The following is a 23,307-nucleotide window of genomic DNA, read 5'->3' as shown; positions in this document are numbered from 1 at the left end:
GAACTTCAGAGCTATATTTCTTCAGCCACCAGCCACCAAAGGCAAACAAGTAGGATGATCACTGACCCCCCCCACCCCGCCGCCAAAAGAAGATGCAATTCCACTACAACTCAATTCTGGCTTCTCCACAGCGTGGAGTCATGAGGCAGTGGCTTATATACATCTTCCAGCAGTGAAGGAGCAGTGCAGCTCCAACAGGCAGATCTGGGCATGAGGAAGTGTGCCAGACAAGAAAGGCTGGGCTGGGCTGGGCTGGCCAGCTGAGGTTCTCCTCCGCCCTGAGTAGCAGTGAGGCTAAGCTAATCCTGTGCCTCCGGCCGCTGTGAGGTGGCTCTGCCAAAGCCTGTCCCCCTGCTGCTGCAGGAAATTGCCTTCAGTGCAAAGGTCCATGAAATGACTATGGCTCACCAATGAAAGCAAAGCACATCCTCTGTGTGCGCACATGGGGCCAGCATGACTTTACAAACTCTCATCTTTATGTTTGATATCTATATATTTCTAAAACCACATGCTATACTATAATAAAAACAGCCATATTGTGGACAAATTAGTACTTTCTTCTAAGTGTTTCTGCTTATACTATAAGTTTTTATGTATTTTATGTATAATTGATGTACCGTACAGAGGTCTTTTGACACTAAAAGTCAGTTTTCCTGTGTGAGGTTGTGTGTCAGGCTCTATAACGCCTCCTCCATTGTGCTGTTTGACCTGTGGGCCAGCCAGAGCTCCCATGAGGTCCCTTATCCCTCCATCAGTCCTCTCTCATTAGCCCCCACAGGCAGAGCCTGGAGTAAGGTAACACAGTGGGGCCCCCGCTTCCTCCTCTGGTCCCCATGAAATACATACATCACAAATACAGATGACAGAGATCACCTTTTAGCAGTGGTGATGCACAAACGACTAATGCATTTTTTTTTAAATAACTACCAACTTGTTTCCTCTGAAAGAAAAAGCCACTTGAAGAAAGTAAACAGATACAATCTTGCCATTTTTAATCTTCACCAAATCTCCGCATCCTGAATCACTTGACAGCATTTACTGTCAGGCAGTGTCTGGGTGTTCTTGTTAATTTTACGTATTTATAAATCTTTTTTTTTTCCCTTTTAGACACACAAAAAAGATTGCCAAAGCGGTTCATCTTTTAGTGGGAGTAAAACAGGGATTTTAAAAAGAGTGGAGAGCAGAGGTGGCAGCATGAGGAGGGAGGAGGAGGATTAGATGGGGCAGGACACAGTGGAGAAACAGTTGATTATGAGTCCCATCAAGTGATCAATGATTTCATTAATAAGACTGATCACGCGGCTGTCATAGCTGTGACAAGGGCTGAGGGATGATCTGCTCTCAACGCTCCATTTCCCCTCGGCCTGCCTCCCTTCCTCCCTTCTCCCTCCCCGTCCTTCCAATATTGCCTCCCTCTGCCAACGACAACACCAAGGAAAAAAGGGATGGAGCTGGGTGTTGACGGGGGTGGAGGGTGGGGAGCTAGTCATGAGGGAGGGAGGGAGTGGAGGGGGGAGAGGAGGCAGGAAGAAAAGTGAAAATCCATTTTGAAACCCATTTTCAATTAGGGGTCCACAAGCTGTTATCACAGGTGTCCCAGAATGGGGGCCCGTAAGTGAAAATGTCTCCTATCCGTTTCTGAAATGAAACCTTATCTGGGAGGCACAAAGATGGCGGGGACAGCGTATCTGTAAATTACTTTCCATCCCTGCTGTTAACGGGAACTTTATTTCTGTCAGATGACATTCCCCTCTATTTACTGTTGATCATTTAAATGGCTGCCTAAAAAGAAGGTGGCCCCTCACTCTTCCTCTATCTCTCCCCGCTCTCCATATCAGTCTTCCTTCTCTTCCCATCGGGAGGATGTTTTTTTTTTCCAAAGCAGTCAAGTGTTCTTTTTCTTCTTTAAACACTTTAGCCACGCTCTCTCATTTGCTTAAGGATTTCTCCGGTAACCTACGCGAAAGCCAAACATTTGTCGCCCTTTAAGGCTTAACTTGTTTGCCTCTGAGACCCTTGCTCTTTCCCTTTTAAGACCATTAAAAGGTCCCAACTGCCTGCCTTTACAGAGGCACTGCAATGTTAAAACAGCATTCCCCAGCAATTTTCTCAGCTGTGTCCAGTTGTTCTCCGCATATTTCAGTTTTCATCCCATTACTTACACTAACTCCCTATCCTCCCTCAGATCAGCAGCATCAATATCATAAAAGTCCAACCAACCAGAAAGTTTTTCCCTTCTTCTTCCCCTTCAAATAATCAATCCTGCCCCCCCCCAGTTTTTTCTCTTTCATTATTAGCAAATTATCCCATGACGACAGGATTTATTCAGGCAAGGAGCATGAACATCTTTTTTTTTTTTTTTTAGCTCAGGGCCCAACAAAAGAATCAGGGGACTTTGTGGTCCACCTGCCTGCCGAATGATGAGGGTGGGAGGGGAGAGTAACCCCCCCAAAACCCCTCCTAAAGAGCACCAATCACAGCATTGTTGTGGCACAGTCGGCTCTTTTGAGCTGTCAGCGCAAGAGGAGGGGGCACTGAGATGAATGGCACACAGGATGGAGCCACCATTTAGCCAACCATGTGGGAACGCTCTACCAGGACTCAATAATTACCCAGGGCCTGCCCAACTTGGACAAAACTTACAGACTAGGGACAAGAGGGGAAGATGGAGTAGAGGGGGAGGACAGCGTTAAGTAGGTTTTGGAGCTAGTGCAGTTTCCTAATGCCACTAATCAGTGACAAGATCTGATCAATTCCTGTTTGCAAGCTGATCACAGAATGATGCTGTATGTCTCAGTAGCCGAGACTGACCGAGCTGAAGACCAAGCTAAACATCCGTTGTGTGCACTCCACCTGCCCCCCTCCCACTTGTTTTCCACTTTCACAACTTATCATAGCACACTGTTGCTGGGAGCACCACAGGGTTTCTACAGCACTAAGATCAGGAGCTGCTACTCTGCTTGACGTGGGGAAATATTTCGCTGGGTCTTCCTAAGAAGAAACAGTCACTGGGGTTCCACAGCTGCTCACAATTACCTTTTGTTTGCATGGAGGCGGTCGGGCAGGGGCTACGGGGGTTAAAGTTGAGGCAAGTGTAGGGTTACACCTGATAAGAGGTTATGAGTTCTGGGGGGGACTTGGGAATGTGCTGTAATTATAACAACACAAAGAATGTGTAAGCTATCTTCCTATTTCAAGAGAGATTGGGATCTAAAAGGGACCTCTCTCTGCAGATAAGTATCATCCGTCCCATCGTCAAATGAATTATTAGACTACTGTATTTTACTTAGTGCAACATAGCTTAAAGCTGCAGCGTATCTTCTGACGTGGCTGAGTCAGTGTAGGAGAATCCTCAGCAAGGTTTTCAAGGTAAACCTTATGCTTTTCAGAGCTGTAATTACCAGCACATTACGAAGAAAAATCCACAATCATGGCGCCAAATTACATCCATGTTTTTCCACAACAAACTTTTTTTTTCTTCCTTGCTGCCCCTTTAATTAATAAAACAGTGCTGGCCATCTGGGAATGAGTAAGAGTGAGAGTGTTCCCAAGATGCTTCAGGATGCAATACCTTATCCCACTTCCTACAATAACTCCCATATGGGGAGCAAGTCACAGCAACTTATTCATAGCCTTTCCTAAACTGTTTGTCTCCTGTTCACGCTTTGGTTGATCACATCTGACATCAGCAGAGTCAAAGGGGAGAGTGACAGAAAACTCAGGCCGCTAGCAACTAGAGGCAACCCACCGCACCCAAAAATCTCCAGATCTTCTCAGTGCTAATGAGCACAGCTGCAGCTTAGGCTGTGGTGATCTCAGCTTTGGTTTTGTTATGACTTTAGCTCGTAGCTCCAAGGCTCTCCAGCCAAAAAAAAAAAAAAAGTCATCTAATATTCCTCACTCCAGCATTTGAATTGAGAATGAAAGGCTGAATGGCGACAAGCTTAGTGAACTCTACACTCCACTCAGCTTTTAATAGCATGTGTTGAAGACATTGCTATGTAAACATGCCAAAGTTCTGCTACCAGTAAGGGCTGTATGTGACTCACTGTCAACCACAAGAATAGGGATAAAAAGCAAACATAAGTAATGTAAGCAAAGAACTGTGCATGTCTAAGTCTTTAAATCATGTTTTGTGGGTTGGTGTATTTCATCTGCAAGCAATGAGAACATTGGCACAAAAACATTACTTGGTCCTCAGTAGGTCAGTGGCCCCAGTGCTCAAATGGGTTGAGTGATAACAGGTTACGTATGGTAACCAAATCTCCATGTCACAGAGATCTGGAATACATCAGTACACAAAGTCTTTGTGACTTTGACTAAATTTAGGATAAAAATGGAAGGAATTTTGGTATTCAGTGGTATGTTTATTCTCAATAGTGAGCTGGAGGCATAGACACACAAGATCACAATGTCATAGCTGGATTTTAAAGCAGGAAATAAAGATGCATGCAAGGATAAATCTCTCCAAAAATGGGTGTGTTCCAGAAGGCCAACATTATATTTACATTAACCACAGTGGCTGAGTGTGCAGTTAGAGGTGATGGGTACCGTTTGAGGTGGTGCTGGAGGCCACCGCCTTCTCACTGATGTCATTGCGCGCTGATGAGCCCTTGGTCGCCACAATGGTCTCCACCCTCTTCTTTTTCTCAGCTGCTGAACTGGCCTGGGACTGGGTTTCCATGGCGACTGGTCATTCCTCAACACCTCATGGAGACGGGATAACTGGTGGAGAAGAAGAGGATAGAGAGGACATGATGCGCATAAGACAGATCAGCTCACAAGACAGTCATGTGAATATTTTTGTTTTACAAGAGTCTTGTAAAACTAAAGGAAATCATTGGTTTCATTTGTTTGCTCAAAGTGAAACATTTTAACAAAGTAGTGCCTCAAGAAAAGATTTCAACACTGAGAACCTTGTGAGGAAAATTTCAGATCCAGTCCTCCCTTTTCATGATGCCCAGAGCAGACCACGGGTCAATCCACCAGCTCACCCTGATTTATTTTAACTAAAACCAACTGGGTCCTGTCTGATCTCCTTCTCCTCTGACAGTGGTTAAATATCCTCAGCCAAAATTTAGCTTATCTTATTTTCAAGTATGTCATACTAAACTTCTGACTTCTTGTCAAAAAAAAAAACAAAAAAAACAAACAAACAAAAAAAACAAACTCCATAAACACAGCAAGGCAGGACATCCTGTCTAGGTTTTATATCTCAGAATAGAAGTAAAGGCAGATATACTGATAATCCTACGCTAGCAGTCTTTCCACAGAGAAAGAAGAAACCTTAAGGGGATACCACAGAGAGAGAAATGTTCGCAGTCCTAAAAAAACAAGGGTTGTTTGAAGGCCCTTTTGGGAATATCATGGTGCCGGGCAATTTTTCTTTCAAAGAATAAAGGTGGTTCAAGTTAATACTGTCTGTGGGTTTAGAAGGGGGTTCAGCCAACAGTCTAGCAGACATGCTGCTCAGTTCAGCACCTCAGAGGCCGTCTACAAGCTCAACTTTATCTAGGTCATGGAGGTCTCTGATTATGGAGACAACATGGGTGATACACAACAACCACTCATTTACACAAAGTACAGGAGAGCTTCATTTGGTCCAATACAAAGTCTTTACTTAGACTCCATAATTCATGGATAATTGCTGGAAATATTTAGTCTGACTGACATTTTCTTTCCAATAAAGGCCAGCTAATTACCCAGTTGTACTATTTAATTGTCCTCCACCCTATAAACATGTATGGATACAAAGGCCAGCAGTAAAGTCAGTTATAATGCAAACAGAGGAGTGCTGCTCAAACTACAAGAAGCGGGGAGGAGGGGGGCGGGGGGGGTGATTTTTACCAACTCCCCAAGGAGGGAAGGCGAGGGGGAAGTGGTGAGGGGTAAACTTCAGACAAACACTGTGCGCTTTGTTTATTTTTTTTCCCAACCCCCTGAAAAACCAGTCTGTCTTCCCTTCCAACTCAAGAACAACATCTGTAAGCAATTGCTAGCTTACAAAAAAAGTGAAGGAAAAAAAAAACACAATTCAATTACTCCTTACCAATCAAAACAGAATTAAACAAGAGCCCGTCCTCTAATCACTCCCACATGAATACATATGTAGCTGTCATCCCCAACCAAAGACGTTTTTGTCCTACTTGCAAAGATCATCATCTCAAATCATTGCTGCATGTATTTGATAAAGTGAATGCTTTCATTTCTGGGGGTCTTAGCAGTAAGAGCAAGTTAAGCATTAGAATATCTGCAATGCATATATATCGGCACATTTGTATTTCTAAGTTCCTACCATGATAACTGATCATAGGTGCCACTCATTCACTTTCATCAGCAGATACTGAAACAAGAGCATGATCAGAGTTCAAATAGCGAGAGTCTCCATCTTTGAAACTGTCATTACATCACTCTAATGAATGAACTTGAGCAAAAGCAGTGAGGGGAAGAAGAACAGGGAGAGAACATGCTTTGCAGCTGTTACTAAATAGCTCCCACATGCTTTGCGTGTGGAGTGTGCATACATGTCAGTGTGTGTCTTCCTGTCCCCCCAGGTGAGTCAGATCAGGGTTCCAAGAGCTGAAAGGCCAGTGAATATGAGGGTCAGGATAAGGGTTTTTAGGGGAGGTGAGGAGAAAGCGGGGCATTCCACTGGTTGGGCAAATATTCACAAGTCCAAGCCACTGAAGCGTGTCTGACCGGTCTTTTGTGTTCCACAAGGCAGGCCACAGTTCCAAAGCAGCAATTAAAAGCAGGACCTTTTCACCCATAATCCCTCCGACCTGGACACCCACACCCAATCCTGCAGATGTTTCTGCCTTTCGTGTTGCTCATTTTCGCACACAAAAACATTCACATCTGTGTTTACATCAAAAACTGTGCAAAGAATGCTTGAGAAAGTTTCTCTGCGTTTATCCCTTTGCATAATATATTAAACTGCAGACAGAGAACCTACAGGACCAATCGAGAGTCAGGGGAACACCAGTGTATTTAAAAACTAGATGCAGAAATCAGATTTTTAGATACAATTACATGAAGCAGCACTGGAATATTAGCATCAATGGTGTGACATAGAGGCCTGGCACAAAGAGGAAATTACAACAAGGCATAGGTCGCTGTTGTTAGCAAAAATAAATGATAATTTCATATTAATGTCTTTCCCATGAAATGTCTGTCCTACACCCAATTAGAGAAGAGAGAAAGAGGGTGTATCTTTATTGGTGCTCAACTATAATCCTTCCACACAGAAAGGGAGGCGATTAAACAGGTTTAAAATACCACAATTCAGACGGTTCCCTCAGAAAAAGAAAAAAAAAACATTCTTATTTTATAAGCACATTAAGCAAATCAATTTAACATAAATTATACGCCTCGGTGACAAAGGCACTGAGTTGAAAGTCATCTGCAAATTGTACACATCAAAGTGAAACACCAAAATAAACTTTTGCCTTTGATAGAACAAATTCAGTGTTTCTTTCTTCTTCATGCAAGCTTGAACGACTGCTAACGCTATCAAAAAATCACTGCTTTTTGTTATTTAAAGGCTAGATCTTTACAAGCTTAATTCTATGAAACTGCTTTAGATGTACCTTCCAATTCCACTGCATTCTGCCATCAGGAACACATTTGCAACTGCATGACACACACACACACACACACACACACTCAAAAAATGGGGGACATTTTTATATAAACTCTTGAAGTGTCCTCTTAGATTTAGCACCCCCCCCCACCCCACTCCCTCACAGACGGGGTACTGTATTTGTGTTCATTTCATTAGGGCGACTGTTCAGTGTCGAGGGCCCCCTGAGGGGGGAGACTGGCAGCACCGCAGCATTCATCATCATTACATCAGCGACCACCGAGATCTGCTATCTTAGGCTTATCAACACCGCACAAACGCACCGCAGCGCAGCGAGTTAGAGGGGAGGGGAGAGATGGGAGACGGAGACGATCGAGGGAGATTGTGAGCAAAAGTGGGATAAGAGGGAGAGAAAATGAATGGAGAAAGGGAGGAGTGTGTGTGTGTGTGTTCATGTATGCGTGCATGCCTGTGTGTGCACCTCAATCTGCCCTGCATGCCTACACATGTTTTCCTGTGTGTACAATGTGTGTTTTTGCACTTTTCACAGCTATGCCAACAACATTAAGGGCTCATGCACAGCTGGAATAACTAAAACACTGAGGGGCAAAGAGGGAGGAGGAGTCTAAGCCCTTCAGCAAGATTAGCTGAATCGAGCAATAAAACAGAATGCACTGGTTCAAGCGGCATGTGTTTGCACTGGATAAGGTCAGTGAGGAGATGAGGCCCCTGAAGGAGACAGTGGAAGTGCTTACTGGTGGTTAGACGACCTGTCGTGGGTTCAGAGTCACTACTGATGATGCGTTCCCAAACTCAATGGCTTTCTGAGGAAACCACATACTTTCGTTTCCATGCTGTGCTCGACACTGCACTTATGGCTTGCCTTTGGCTCTGGAAGGCAAAGCGGAAAGAAGGGGGGGGCGGTTTGGGGATTTTCTGGTTGTGGCTCACATTCACCAGCGAAATTCAACATTGTGCCCAGATGGCACTAAGTCTGGCCTACAGCTGATGGGGACCAGCCCCTCAAGTAAGGGCCATTTAGCAGGAATTAGTCACACCCCGCCACACACACACATATCAAATCCCAGATATGCCCATGCAAACTGGTTTAGTGCTAGGCCTTCTCACCCTTTTGTACACATTGACATGGTTGAGCTATTCAGATTGTTACTCATTTACATGTTTCTTTATCATCCTACCATAATGTGTGAGTCCCACTCTTGACCACTATGCTGTAAAACTTCAAGCTGATACTTTCATTGAGATGATTTATTAGTTTGTGTTTTGAGTTATTAAATCATCTTGTGAATACTGCATGCAAAAATGAATGCATTTTTTATGCTATTTCTCCTCTGAGATTTTACATATGACCTACCTGTATTTAATTTTTCTTTTATTTATATAACCCAACTCACATGCCTCAGAGGGCTTTCTAATCTTTACAGTGTACAAAACCTGATGTCCTTCGACCCTCAATTTGAGTGAAGGAAAAACAACCCCAAAAAACTTTTCAGAGTGAGAAACCTCACGAAGTACTGCAAAGTACTGCAAAAGGAGCTCAGCGCCATAACAGCATTCCATCAGCAAACAATTGGGGATGCTATCAGAAGTGCACTGCACAAAATTTGGAAAATGAAAGCCTGTACAAATGTGGAGTGTTTCTATTTTTTGTCAAGGACAAACAGCACAACTCCATAGCCCATCAGTAGCTTTCAGCGGAGCTAATAAGATTATCCTCGTGTGCGTCTTGGTCCCTCAGACCTCTCCACTTAAGATGCTTTGGAGGGCTGGTGTGGGACCCCGTGTGTTGCACCGCAGAATGAGCTGAGTGCATCTTACATTCCTGGGTAACAAACCCACACGATGTAATCGTGATGCTTACACGATGCTTCTTTTGCGCTCGCTACCCAGTAGATAAGGGGCAAATAAAGAACGCGTCACAATGGAAATCTTAAGCATTTTCCCCACAGTCCCCTGCTTATTAGCTTGTTTATTTATTTTGACTTTGCATTTGTTTGTGAGCCACTTGCGTAGGGGCAAGAAGGGCTGTGAAGACTGAGACAATGGATGATGCAGGAAGCTTTGTTGCCGTGGTGGCCCAGTTATGCGGTATTGGTTTCCCTTGCACTCCACTTTATTCATTTTCTTCCCATGTTAAAACGTAAAGGCTTTGTTTGATGAGACACTTTTCGTGATTCTTGCGAAGAAGAAAAAGATGCTTGTTCAGACATTTGCTATAGGCCAAAGAAAACAGTGCAATGCAACCTTCTGTGAAAACCATGAAGGTCCTTGGGAAGTAAAGAAAAAAGATTTTTCTATATGCAAAACTTTTTTTTCGGCCTGGAGCTCGCAGAGAATAAGATTGGCACGATTAGAAATACTTTTCCCGACTTTATAACTTTGCTTGTGTCAATGCAGCCAGATGAAATTCAGTTTATTATAAAATCAGCCTGTAGCAGCAGACGCCTTATACTAATACGATTTCCATTCGAATGGCCCCTGCATATGGCACACATTGCAAAGCAAAAGAGAGTGAGGTCTGTATCCTGTCAGTGGGCCTCTCATCTCCTGTGAAACAGTCTTCTTCATACAGGGCTTTAGAAAGCACTCTGCACGATGCCACAACCAGTGTGTGACAACAACATCCTTCACTGCGCTTTTGCAGCCAAAGAGTACACGTTGCACTTGTGCGCTGCGTTGTTTGAGAGCACAGTTCCTATGTAATGCGTCTGTGTGTGTGAACATGGCACAGGGAGAAAGGGGGACTGTTTCGACTGTGTTTGAGAGTGTGTGAGCCTTGCTGCATGACAGCGTGTATAGGAGTTGGATGCACCAGGTGCTCTATACGCCTCTCAGCATGCAAGTGCGATCACTGTGTGGGGAACAAAAAAAAAAAAAAAGAGAGGGGACCCCAGGGAGGGGATGAGTGGAGGAAGAGAAATTCCTGTACTGATGCAAACCTCACACACACATCCCTCTGTCTCTCTGCCTCCTCCTCACACATGCACTCAGAGAAGGATCAAGCAGATAGATGGCCCTGTGTGAGCGTGGTGGCAGCAGGTATGGCTTTGACAGAAGGTCTCCACACTTTGCCCGAGAGACTGGAGATACACTAAATACATTCCTCTTATCCTCTATGCCTTAGAAAGTGGTGTATAACAAAAAGTAGTGATATTTGAGGCAAGTGAACTGCTGAGAGAAACCCGGAGGCTGCACAGGTACAGGTTATGGTGTCATCGTGAAGCTGTCCTGCCCACTTGGACTTCTCTTCTGTTCACATTTGTCCCTTACTTATTTCATGAATACTCCCTCTGCTACTCTTATTCTTCCCCTCCTCCTTTCTCCCTCCCCATCTCATCTCTTGCCATTCCTTTGTGTCATTGGGATAAGTGTTGGACCGAAGTGAGTCAGTGCTGCTATGTGATTAATGACGTGCTCTGGCGTCTCCGGGCCGAACTCTAACAACAGCCAGGGGGCAGCGCGATAATGCACAATAATAAAGCCAGCAGACAATCAGCCAGGCAAAGCAAGGCCTATTAGCTAGCCCCATCAGGACGGCTAAGTGAGAAATTAGCCCTTCCCAAGCTCCGCCACAATTCATCAAGTCCTGCCCCTGAATCCCCCCTCAAGAAGTCATAATGTTTACTTAAAGACTGGCCTTGATGCCCCAGTGGCGAGCTTTATTGGTTCTTATTAATTCCCATTCTGGCCCTCGCGGCCATGCCATTTAAACCGAATTAAAGGGGTGAAAATTGGATGAGATGAAGTTGTCTTGGTGTTTGGCTCTCGCATGATAAAGCCAGACCTAAACAGAGGGAGACTTGGGGAAAAAAAAAAAAAAAACTAGGGGGAGGGCAAACAAATCAGGATGTAAAGGAATGCTGAATGAAGCTGTCCTGAAATGTGCCGCAGTCAGTCAAAGGAATGCAGGGAGAGAGGGGGGAAAGGCGAAGGGAAAGGAAGAAATGGCATATCTTTAATGCTCGACTTCCTGTGTGGATGGGAACAGACCCACAAGGGTAACACTGGGTTACAAATTCCACAGATGCAGAAATGGATGACTCTGTTGTATCTTTGCATGCTCCTTATCTTTCACCAGACGGCTTTGAAAAATACCTCTAAATAAGGTCACTCTATCAGCACTCCAAAGTTATTTCAACATGTCGGGGATGGACAGGAGCAAAAGGGGGAGGGAGGACACGTAACATGAAGTACATGTTTTCAATGAGGTGGCTGTGCTGGTCTTAACAGCACAATGAATCACACTTGATGAAATGGGTCTATTTCAATCAGTTACCAATTATTTAGAGCTGTGTAGTGTGTGTCTCATGTTAAAATGCTTGATAATTACATTTCCCACCTTTCTCTGTTTCATATCACTGTAAAATGATCATATTTGGGTTGTTGCTGTATGTCAGACATTTGAAGCAGCTATGGAATCACTTTTCACTAACTTCTGACATTTTATGCACAAACGATTAATTTTATTTATTCAGTAAGGCAGAAAATTCAACAGATGAACTGATAATGTAAATTGCTGTATAAGTAGTGCCTTCATACGACACCACAACACCCTGAATGAGTTCACTCCTTGTGCAGGTCTGTAAGTGAACTGTGGGTCTGAACTGCAGGATTGAAGGCAGGAGAGAGTGTGTTCTATAGAGTAATATGAAGTATACGGCAGAGAAGGTTTGAGATCACAGACAGCTGAAGCTCTGAGGGAGTCCTGGAGCCTTCTAGCTCCTTGACGGCTCTCCCAGCTGCAGCGTTGGGAGACAACTCTCTCCCTTCACTTTCATATCAGGCACAGAGCCCCCCCATCCCTCTGCGCCAGCTCATAGGATCCACAGTCTCAGAGGATTTGGAAGTGCTGCCAAACCTATACCCCACCTACAGCAACACTCCTACACAAAGATATGCACACACACACACACAGTTGCGCATGAGAAACCAATGAATATTTTGGATTTTGAAAGGCTGAGTGAAGAGGAAACTCTCATCCCAGTGAAAAAGTCTCACGCAACTCAAATATCAACACAATATCACACCACACAGCACTGGTATGTAATGCCATAAACTTCACAGCACAGCCGGGTGTTCAACTAAAAAACTTCCAATAAACTCCAATGAGCACAGTCACAAAATGGCCCCCTGAAAATCCCCGGCATTAAGAGAGAGGAACAAGACTGTCATTAGACAGGCAGCCCCCTCAGGCCCGCCGACTTGATGGTGAGGAAGCCAAACATCTGGGTGTATTTACTTGTTTCAGCTGTTTGCAACCGCGCCTCAAATAAATCTGTGAGCTGTAACGCCATTGCTTAGGACAGTTCCTAAACAAACACGCTCAACGCTTGCCTGCTCACTCACTCATTCCTCACCGCATGCTCGAGCATCCCGACTAGAGCCAGGCCAACTAACGCAGGAAAATGAATTCGTGAGGAGGAGGAGGAGGCCTTAATTGGAGCATTTGACGGGTGCCTGAGGTTAATTGGGAAGCATGGAGAGCAGCTGGCTCCACGGCAGAAACTGAGACGGGGATAATAAGTTCATCCTTTGCAGGAGAGACAGTTAGTGATGAATCAGATCAGAGAAACAGTGTACAGTAAAATCATCCTCACATCTCATCTCCTCCACCCTGCACTCCTGACAACCAGAGACAACCTGGCTCCCAGCTACGCAATCTGGCACCTATCACAAATGACTGGCAGTCACAGGGAAGAGATCACCCAGTGATTATTCACACACACACACACACACACACACACTTTCTAACCAAGAGTTCATTCAGCTGATCACTCACACACACACACACACACACACAATAATTCTTACCTCTAGGACACGGAGCCTTGTTTATCAGTTTGCTGGTCAATGTATGTAAATCTCTCCAACAATGTGTGTACTAATGGCTTATTACCCTGCGTTAGCCGGTTTGCATTGATCTCTATGCCAGAGGGAGATGAGGAAACTAGAGCAGTTCTCTGCTCATATGTACCGAGCAGGACTATAATCACATCCCAGCTTGTTTCAATAAAAGCAACATTAACATAAACCATCTCAAACACACTAAAACCTTCACCCCTGCTTGGTCTGTGCAAGAAAAGGGGGAAAAAAACTTTCCTGGATTAGTGGGTAATTAAGGCCATATGGGATGGGTCTGTATAACTTTGTGTGTTTCTCTAAAGTGTACAGATGTGTTTGTCTCCATAGATTACGACTTTCCAAATGAGAAAACTATTTTTCCAGAGGAGCAAATCTTTAGCCAGTATATATAAAGAGAGAGCAAGCGATTCTATCTGGAAACTAGTAGCTGAAAAGGTTTTAGACATTACACTAAACCCAGCTCCTTGTGCAGGGAGGGTGGATGAGGGAGCGACTGGAGGCTGAAGGAAGCCCAGGTAGAGTCATAAGCAGTAATGGGAGGAGACAGGGACTTAGAGCGCCACACAAAAGCCAGGCTTTATAAATAATTCCAAAAGCTAACAGCATCCCTTGTATGTGTGAATCTGTGAAATACATTCACACATGGATGCACACACACACACACACGCATAGACACACACACCCTGCCACCAGGGGGAATAGGTTATTCACAGTGCTCCACTGGGACTGTTATGAGTCTGACCCGCCTGGATCGGTAAATTTGGGTGAATATATTTCTTGCATAAATGATACGAAAAAAAAAAACAGGTCTTAAAAAAGTCAATTTCAGCAACCCAAAAACACACACATTCACACCCTCTCACACACTCACTCGCTGATAATGCGGGGCAGCAAAGCACACCGGAGACCTGTCTTGTAAATCTCTTTGTGAAAGCAGCTTTGGGGGGTAGACAGGGGCTTACATACTGAGCCCTGAGGTAGAGCTATAGACTCCACTCCCTCTAACCCCCCCCCAGTTTTCCTCCCTCTCCCACACACATACTCCGCACTCTCGTCTTCCCTTTTCCTCACTTTTCCATCTATCCCACGTTTTCACCTCCTTTCTTGCCCCTCTCACCTTCTACCATCACTCCCTCCCTCCCTCCATTCTTCCCTCTCCCTGCTCTCCTCCCCTCTGTCCCAGCCCGGGCTCCAGAGTATTGGTCCTTAGCCCTGCAGGCTCCTGTGGTGTTGCGGTGACTAATGTCCTACCTTTGCTCAGACAATGAGTTTGAGACTGAGCCGGGAAAGTGTTGAGGAGGGAAAAGGACTCCAGCACCTTTGACAAATGGAACCCTTCGCATTCCCGTGCCCACTGAGGGAGGCTTTACAATGTCGCGCTCCACGCTCCACATCCTCCGAGGGATGGCTGCAACCCACAAAGTCGCATCTGGGGGAATATAATGAATTCTTTCGGAAGTCTAACCTGGCTTTCTTCATGAATAAGATATATTTCCAAAGCATGTCCACCCCTCTTAATAAAAACACCAGTCTGGCAGGAATAGCCAAAGCCGTTTTAGGGCCCCATGTACAAGTTAATATTTCTGTTTCTCTATAAATTTTCTCAGGCCCACTTCTTTCCAGGCCTGTCACTGCAAGGCCAGCCCTACATTTTCCCTGGAAGGTAAAGTAGTCATGATGACAAACTGTCATTAAAAATGGCTAGAATCCCTCTCTTTCAAGGAACTCAAACTCTTCCTTGGATGCTCCCTCCTCTTCCCCACGCACCCTACCCCCCATGCTACCCTGAAAGGAACCGGGCTTTGTCTGAGGAGCAAAGGAGAGAGGATCCCCCCCCACTTCAACCCTACCTCCCCTCCCCGAACTCTGTTCCTTACTCCCTGCGGAGTATTGTTAAAACACAGCCCCCTCTCTTTCCGCGGCCCGGGCTCTTAAAACAGCGTGCTTTGCATGAGAAAAAACGATTAGTCTTCAAATGCTGCGCTGTCAAAGAAGGGCTCTTTCAGGTTGGGGCAGAAATTTGCTCAGATAGTAGAGTTCCCCTTTTGTTTTTCTAAGATGAGGCATTATTAGAGCAAAGGTCTGTTAGCATTCATTGCTGGGAAGAACACACTAGAGGGGGTTTATATGGAATGACCGCCCCCCTCTTTTTCCAACTCGCCCCAAGTCCGCAGCATACGGAAATGAAGGACCAAAGTGGGGGAAGAGGTACTCATCTAAACATGTTTGGAGAGGAGAGAGAATGTCTGGCTCTGTGCTTCTTTCAGGTATTAACCTTGGGATTTACATCTGACATCTGAACAATAGACCCCTCCTTGACCTCCACTCCAGGATGCAGCAAGACTCAGGGATAACTCCCAGCGAAAGACAACTACAAGCAGCATGGGACTGCAAACACATGGGGTTCACATTGTGAGCATAACTGCATGACAATGCATAACTTAATTAATGATGTGAGGACAGGAGTTTTGCTTTAAAAATGCAATAAATAATCCAGTTCTTTTCTTGAAACAATTTTTTGGGGAAAAAAAAGGGTGTGCGTTCTAGTGTCTCAGCATAGGCTGACTCATGGCTTCACACATCAAGAAGCAGGGGTAAGTGACAGATCATTGTTCACAGCAAGCAGCCAGTTCATCTGTCCCCCAATCACCACCTCGGACAAGAAAGCAAAGACCCCCTCACGGATGCCACAACCAACTCCCATCAAAGCTGACACAATGCCACATCTGCAATAACAGCCCCGGCCCCGGGAAAATGTGTCTTTAGGCGCTCAACTTTACGCAAAGCCCAAAAGCAAATGGGTCCCAAAGCAAAGTAATTCACCTCTTGTTGTTATACTTCACACCACAGACTTAAAGACATTTTTACGACGGCTACAGCAAACAGAGGAGGGGATGAGCGGCGCCCACATGCAGGCGTGACATGTCCTGTTTCCCCTCAAGTATGTGAGAAAAGAAAACGTACACTGTGCATTCTTGCACACAAACCTGCACATTTGCAGTAAAATTTACCATGACCTACAAGAGGGCTTATGTTAAGCTGTCAAACACAACTTAATCGATCGTAAATTTACATCACTTGATTCAGATTTACTTCACTCTTTTCACTCTTTTTTTGCCCTTTTTTTATTGCCGTCTAGGGTGCCTCGCTCTAGGAGAGCAGTTAACCAGGCTAATTGTCAGGTCCAGTTGGAGTTTCCAACAGGCCAAAGCCATGGAAAACAAGCCAGCCCTCTCTCAGCCCGTGCTAAGGCAACTTGAGCTCCCACTTTTTTCTCCTCCCATTTCTTATTTCCTCAAATGAAATAAAATGTAGCTTCCGCAATGGCAGAGAAAGCGGGAAAGAGACGCAAGAAGAGAAAGAGAAGTGAGAACGAGCATGTACATGCATGCATGAGTGTGATGAGGTGCATGACTGGTGTGTCAGTATGCTGTTTGCAAAAGCTCCAAGTACATCAAGATTCCTGAATGTGTGTAATATACATAAGTATTATTACTGTACAGTATCATGAGTCTCACACTCTCTTCATTGCCACTTTCCCCCCACCGCACATATGCCTTATCCAAAGACATCACCCGGCTTGAAAGGTGCCTTTAGCAGGCTCCTTGAAATGGGGAGCGGGGGTCCCGCTCTGGGACAATGATGGTTGAGGTGGAGGGGAGCTGGGGGAGCAGGAACACATAGCATATTAAATCTGCTGGCGGAGCTGGGTCGTCCGTGTGGAGAGCCAGAGAGCCAGATCTGAGGCATGCCCTGAAGGGATGGCTGGGCCTGGGGATTAGGAGGCCAAGGAGAAGCCCTTGCACACCCGAAGACCCCTTCTTGTCTCTGCTCTCACGCAAATGCATCCAGACGTTTTGACGCTTCTCAGGTTTGCCATCTCAGCCCAACTTTTCATTGCACTCCTCCAAGCTTCGCAAACCACACCAGAGCGCACACACATTTCCCTCCAATCTCATGCACAGCCTTTTTTTCCCCCACAATCGCTACCTCTGTCTGACTTGTCCTCTTTCTTTCCCTACTGTGTCTGTTTCATTTGATGTCAACATATCAAAGTACCAAATCATCAAAGTGAGAGATTTCTTTTGGGGGCCATCGACTCAACTACAGCAGCTATATGCAACAGAAGCAACAGCTAATCAAATTACACAGGGAATTACTCCAAACTTTCACTGGTTATGCAGTTCCTGTGTATTTTAAAACTTGGAACAATTGTTAACTATTTACACCTCTGAGTGATTCCTGTAACCTCCCAAGAAACAGGATAATTTATAAAAAAAAAAAAAAAACACACACAACATGCAGAGAAACCTGCTAAACACACAAACAAACACTGAAAACAAACTACAATCCTTGTTATCTTAAGGAAAATCAACTTCCTCACATTACCCTCCTTTCAACAAAACATTTGCCACCTCTTTGAGGGACTCAGGCCCCGGCATTAGCACAACAACACAGCTCATTAGGGCCTCTTGCATACAAACCTGATAACAGGTATTCTTCCTGCAGGGTGTAAAAGGCCTGAGGACAGAACCTGCCTTTAGCTGTGAATGCAAGGCCCGTAAAAAGAAGAGAGGGGCCATACCTCAAAAGCTAATGGCATGTCATCTCCCTGCATTAACATGACAGCCCCTATTCTGTAAGGTCGCCAGGTCACGGGTGTACTGGGCCAGTGTCGCAATGCATAATTTTACTTAAAGGAGTGCTTAAAGTTGAGATAAAACAGCACGCTGCTGCTATCTGTGACGGACTGACTCCTGCAGAAGAAAACGTTATCCGCCTGCTCTTCACGCATTGGAGATGAAGAAGCAGAGAGCGGCAATGATACATCTTTGCTGGCTACAGTAAGCGAATGGCTCTGAGCTGTGCATCTCATTCCAGCAGATTAGCATCTTAAACACTGCTGCATTCATCACTGCTGCTGCATTGTAATGAGACAAAGTCCTTTTTTTTTCTCCTTTCTTTTTCTTTTTTTTTTTTTTTGGTAAAGGTGCACCTGTTTGACATCAGAATCCCCCTTGGTACTCTCTTTTATGTGAAATGTAATCGGACCAAACGTTGTTATAAGTGTTCTAATATAATATTCACACAAATTAATTATTACATGATGTTATTTATAGGAAGGTGTTTCATACGTCTTTTATCACATATTTTAAAAATGTATTAATCACATGTAAAAACAGAAATTAAAGAAATTAAACTCAGTTGTACTGTCCACAGATGTTACTGATTTGTCTGCCAACAGTCAATTTCACTTAAGTTAAGACACACATCATGTCACATGTAACATTTTGCCTGCTCTGGAAATTAAATCAGGTGCTTTCATAATTTTTATCCTCAAATAAAAATTATACAGGGGCAATTAAACTGTGTTATTAAGCATCATTTTTGTTTTAAAATTATTAACAATCCTACAGCCGCAAAATGCAAAACATACAGGGGAAAATGTACAGCGTTATTTGTTTAATCTCAATAGAGAAAACTATAATTACAAATGACTGTCAGGATGTCATTTTGAAATATGAAATATTAGGCCTAAAATCTGATTTAAGAGGTTTAAGGCCTGATCGGTCTGTACATTATTTTTTATGTTAAGCTAAGTCGTTGACATGACAGTGATTAATTTCCATATTTGTAGGTCTTGTGAAAATTTGTTATTAGAAATAAAATAATGGACCTATTACATTACACTTTATGTGACAGATGCTTTTGAATTTTATTGGACAAATATAACCAAGAATTCTGCTCAAAGCCAAATCCACAGCCAAAATAAAAAAAAAATGGAAGAGTCTCATAAATACAGCTAAAAGGAGATTTTTATCTGTGTGCACTTGTGCTGTTCTTATTTGGTGTGTTAACTCACTGCTGCATCTTAAGGCAGCCAGACGTCCGTTAATAATTTGCCAAGTGTCAAAAAATAAAAAAAAAAAAAAGGAGGATTTGAGCTGCACCGCATGGCTGAACAGCTCGGACCCTCGTCGTCTGTATGAAACTCGAGAGCAGACAAGCAGATAAAATGTGGAACAGCTGGCGAGGACAGGAGGGAAACTTTCAAACAAATATCCGCACATGTGGAGGCTCGGGGGGCTCCTGAACGTTTTCATGTCCCGGACCCCCAAACTGAACACACAGACTTCTGTTGGGAGATTTTTTTTTTTTTCACTTAAGTCCATGTGAGTTTGTTTTTTTTTTTTTAGTGGTGATTTTGTTTTGAAAGGGAAATACTTGTGATTGTATTTGTCCTCCTTATCCATTTTTATTGTAATAAATCCAGTGAATTCTAATCAACTAAATTATAGTGACTTAACACTATTTCTAATTTTGCTTGGGGCCCCATAAAACTCCCCACATGGACCCCCTGTAGAGCCACATACCCCACTGTAATGAGTTTAAATTTCTCTGAGCACATGCCTTCAGTCACGCTATGATGTATCCTCAAACATTTTTTTTTCCTTTTTTGATGTTAAACACGTAAAAAAAAACTTCTAAACATTTCAATACAAATCAAATTAACAGATTGAAACTGAACAATTTCATGCTTCTAAATGACTCTTGTCAGGTTTCCAGATAAAATGAAAGTGCCCTTGAAAAACAAACAACTTGTTTCACTTCTGTGATATACAGAAAAATTTCATTTGTTTAGAAATATCAGAAAATTTTAAAGTGGGATTATTTCCACCCCTTAGCAGGACCAATATTTCTTATGTGTATCAAAGAAGGCCTCGACTTTTAGATTCTGGGGTCCATAAAAACCAACGATGCAGAAACGTTGCAGAATGGTAATAAAATTAAATATGTCTACATGTTAAAGATCAGGACGAGGATAAGTCACAGGCTTTAAAAAAATAAAAATAAAATTGTCTGAGCATGTCACTGTTTCTGCAGAACTCTTTAACAGGCTAAAATCCAAATCAATAGCAGATACTGAAATATGATCACACATGCACATAAATATGCACTGACCACCTCCACTACGACCCCCACCCCATCCCATCCCACGCACGTTTCTTCAACACACAAGTCTAATAAAGTTTCATGTCATGCAGAAGTTCATAAAGTTTCGGTTCAAAACTCCCAACAGAATCACACATTTCCTCTGTCGTACAACACACACCAGAGACCCCCACGCCCCCCCCTCCCAACAAAAAAAAAAGAAGAAGAAGAGTTTTTCATTACTACCAAACTTTATGCAACTTCAGACTAGTTTTAAAAATGCACATCTGTCTGTCGGCTGAGCGTACCATCCGGGGTTTGCACCAGCCAACACTTTCACACACACTAAATCACAGCCCGGGCAACACAGTCTGTGCTGCACTTTCGGCTGGTTTGGGATCCCACATCGAAGCTTTCATCTTGTTTTTAAAAAAAAAACCAAAAACAAAAACACTGCAGCTTCGTGCCAGCGTTTCTTCTGTTCATCCACTCCATGTCTACATCTGAACTTGTATGAAATCCCAGCGTTTTGAAACGCGAAACCTCTTGCTGCTTCACAAAGCCCGGCTGCCTCTCTTTCACTAAACTTTAAAAGTGGACAAATAAGCGCAACACTGTTCGCAGCCTATTCCGCCTGTGTGTCAGTTTACTTACTTCTTTCTGGGTGATTTCCCCTCCCCTCCTTTTAATTCAGGACTTTTATCTTCACAGTGAAAAATGATGTGTCTTCTTTCTTCGTCTTCTTCCCTTCCCGAAGTTGCAGATGTGCCTCTGGAGTTGCCTGAGACTTTTCTTTTCTTTTCTTTTTTTTTTTTACGCTGCAACTCCAACTCCAAAACAGCGCTGCCAGACTTTTTCCTCTTGCCTGTCTTTCTCCTCCTTCTCACAGTTTGCTGTGTTCAACCACCGCCGGACTAACACCATCAGCCTGCCCGATAATATCTGCCAACAGCAGACCGCAGATGTGCGCTAAAACAACATAAGCGTCAGAGAAGCGCATGGAGAGCTGATATTACATTTAGTGCGCTTTTTTCGAGGAGAACAGACAAGGCGAAGTGTGGGACTCCAGCTGCTCCTTCCCCCGCTTGACTCCTCCCTTCGGATTGCTCCCTCCTTTACTCACTGCCTCCCTCCTCTTTTATTTTCTGTACCCCTTTCCTTCTTCCTTTCTTCTTTTCTTTCTTTATTTAAACCAACGTTTTCTTTGAAACTTTAATCCCAGTTAGTCTCAGTATTACAATTTACGGAGACCGTAAACCAACACAAAACTCAGTTTGCACACCTTCTATTTCTCCTGGGCCTTTGTGGCTCATTTAGAACACTACAACTGACCCAAATTAAAATTAAAGAAATGTGTGGGGTGTTTTTTTGTTCTGTTTTTTTTAGATTGCAATAAAGTTAGATTTTGACTGTCTTTGGCGTCATGTTGTTGTTTGTTTTCTCCTTGTCTGTTCATGTAACTTAGTCAGGAGTGTTTGAATGAACTTGGGTGGACAATGGACCAAGGACTCTGGTAGGACTCTGCGTTATAAGAGACATTGTGCTTTTATTTGCTAAAACTCCATTTAGAGCTGCCGGTCACTTTTCTTAAAAGTTTCAAGATATATGTGCGTGTAGATTTATGTAAATCCCTTGAACTCTACACGTAACGCATTATTCAGAATGATTTCAATCTGTGTGGCTCAGTTAAAATGATTACCACTGAAAGAACAGGTCTATACAAAAGTATAGTATTTTGTATTTTTTTTTTTTAATTGCTAAAATACAAATCCTGCATCACATGACAACTGCCTGCAACAGGCAAAGTCACTGATTTTTGTTATTATGAGGATTTTTTAACTTATGTTTTTATGCATATTTATTTATGGCTCCAATTAAAGTATTTCTTCTGGGTCGCTTTCTTAATTTTCTACCTTAAACCTCCCCACAGTATCCATTATGGAGCGATCTGACTGGATCTACTGGAAGCTGTCGATGAGAGCTAAAATAGTCTCCTGGGTCCAGCCTTCCGAGTGATACCTAATGCTGTGGTAAAGCACAGGGAAGCCTTCCTGTAGGGTTAGGTTATAATCAATATACATAATCAATATACAGGGAAATTATGTGATAAGAGAGGTCTTAAGGGTGCTGTTTCAATCAATGAAGAGGTGGGAGTTTGTAGAGGAAAATCACCAGTTAATCATTTAACCAGGATTTGAATGTGTGTGTGTGGCCGAGAGGTCAAGTCCATCAAGACACAATCAGTGTATTTATCCCGACACACATCCAATCAGCTGTGACAAATAAAGAAGTTTGTTATTTAAAGGAATTTTGTGCTTCAAAAAGAATGTATTTTGTAGGCAGATTCCTGATGCTTATTATGCCAATAAAGTCTGCATTGACTAATTACTGTCTTAATCAATCAAAGCCTTAGATCTCCCGTCGCAGCTGTCAACGTCTTTGTCATCGGTAAACCTCCAAATGATTGAATTTTGATTTTGTCAGAGGAATTGTGAATGTAAAAGTTGTCAACTCAAATAATGTTTCTGTATTCATCAGTAAACTTACAGATCCATAAAGTTTTTGCCTGTTTTTTTTCCCCTCATAATGTCAAAATAAAAGCACACGTGTTTGTATTTCACGTTTTTAAATTACAATCTAGGCATAATAAATAAACAGAAATACCACACATGCTCAATGGTAGAATGTGAGCTGAGATATAACTCAGTGTCAATACAATGAAAATGCTTGTGTCCGTGACGACAGGAAGTCGGGGCGAGAGAGGAGACAGTCAAAGGTGCTCTGTAAGACACGACTAATTCTCCTGTCAGTTTGTCAGGCGGTGCTCATCTGGCCTGGACTACACAGAGATAAAGTCCTTGTTATGAATCTCTCAAAGAGAATCCGAGGAACGTGGAGGTGGGGGTGAG

General features: G+C 43.5%; 1 protein-coding gene across 2 annotated transcripts in view; it reads right to left on the bottom strand.

The window, feature by feature from the left end:
* gli3 (GLI family zinc finger 3) overlaps positions 1 to 21,683 on the bottom strand; it is an 88,792-nt gene extending 67,109 nt beyond the window's left edge. For both annotated transcript variants that reach the window (XM_046370616.1, XM_046370617.1), the window contains exons 1-2: positions 21,053 to 21,683; positions 4,552 to 4,725 (exon numbers count right to left, since the gene is read on the bottom strand). In XM_046370616.1, coding sequence (XP_046226572.1) covers positions 4,552 to 4,684 — 133 coding nt within the window. In that variant the 5' untranslated portion in view covers positions 4,685 to 4,725; positions 21,053 to 21,683. The remainder of the gene's footprint in view (positions 1 to 4,551; positions 4,726 to 21,052) is intronic.
* Between the last annotated feature and the right edge of the window lie 1,624 nt (positions 21,684 to 23,307).

This window comes from Scatophagus argus, chromosome 18 (genome assembly GCF_020382885.2).
Source record: "Scatophagus argus isolate fScaArg1 chromosome 18, fScaArg1.pri, whole genome shotgun sequence".
In the NCBI taxonomy this organism is placed as follows: Eukaryota; Metazoa; Chordata; class Actinopteri; family Scatophagidae; genus Scatophagus; species Scatophagus argus.
This window is presented reverse-complemented; position numbering and strand designations above follow the sequence as displayed.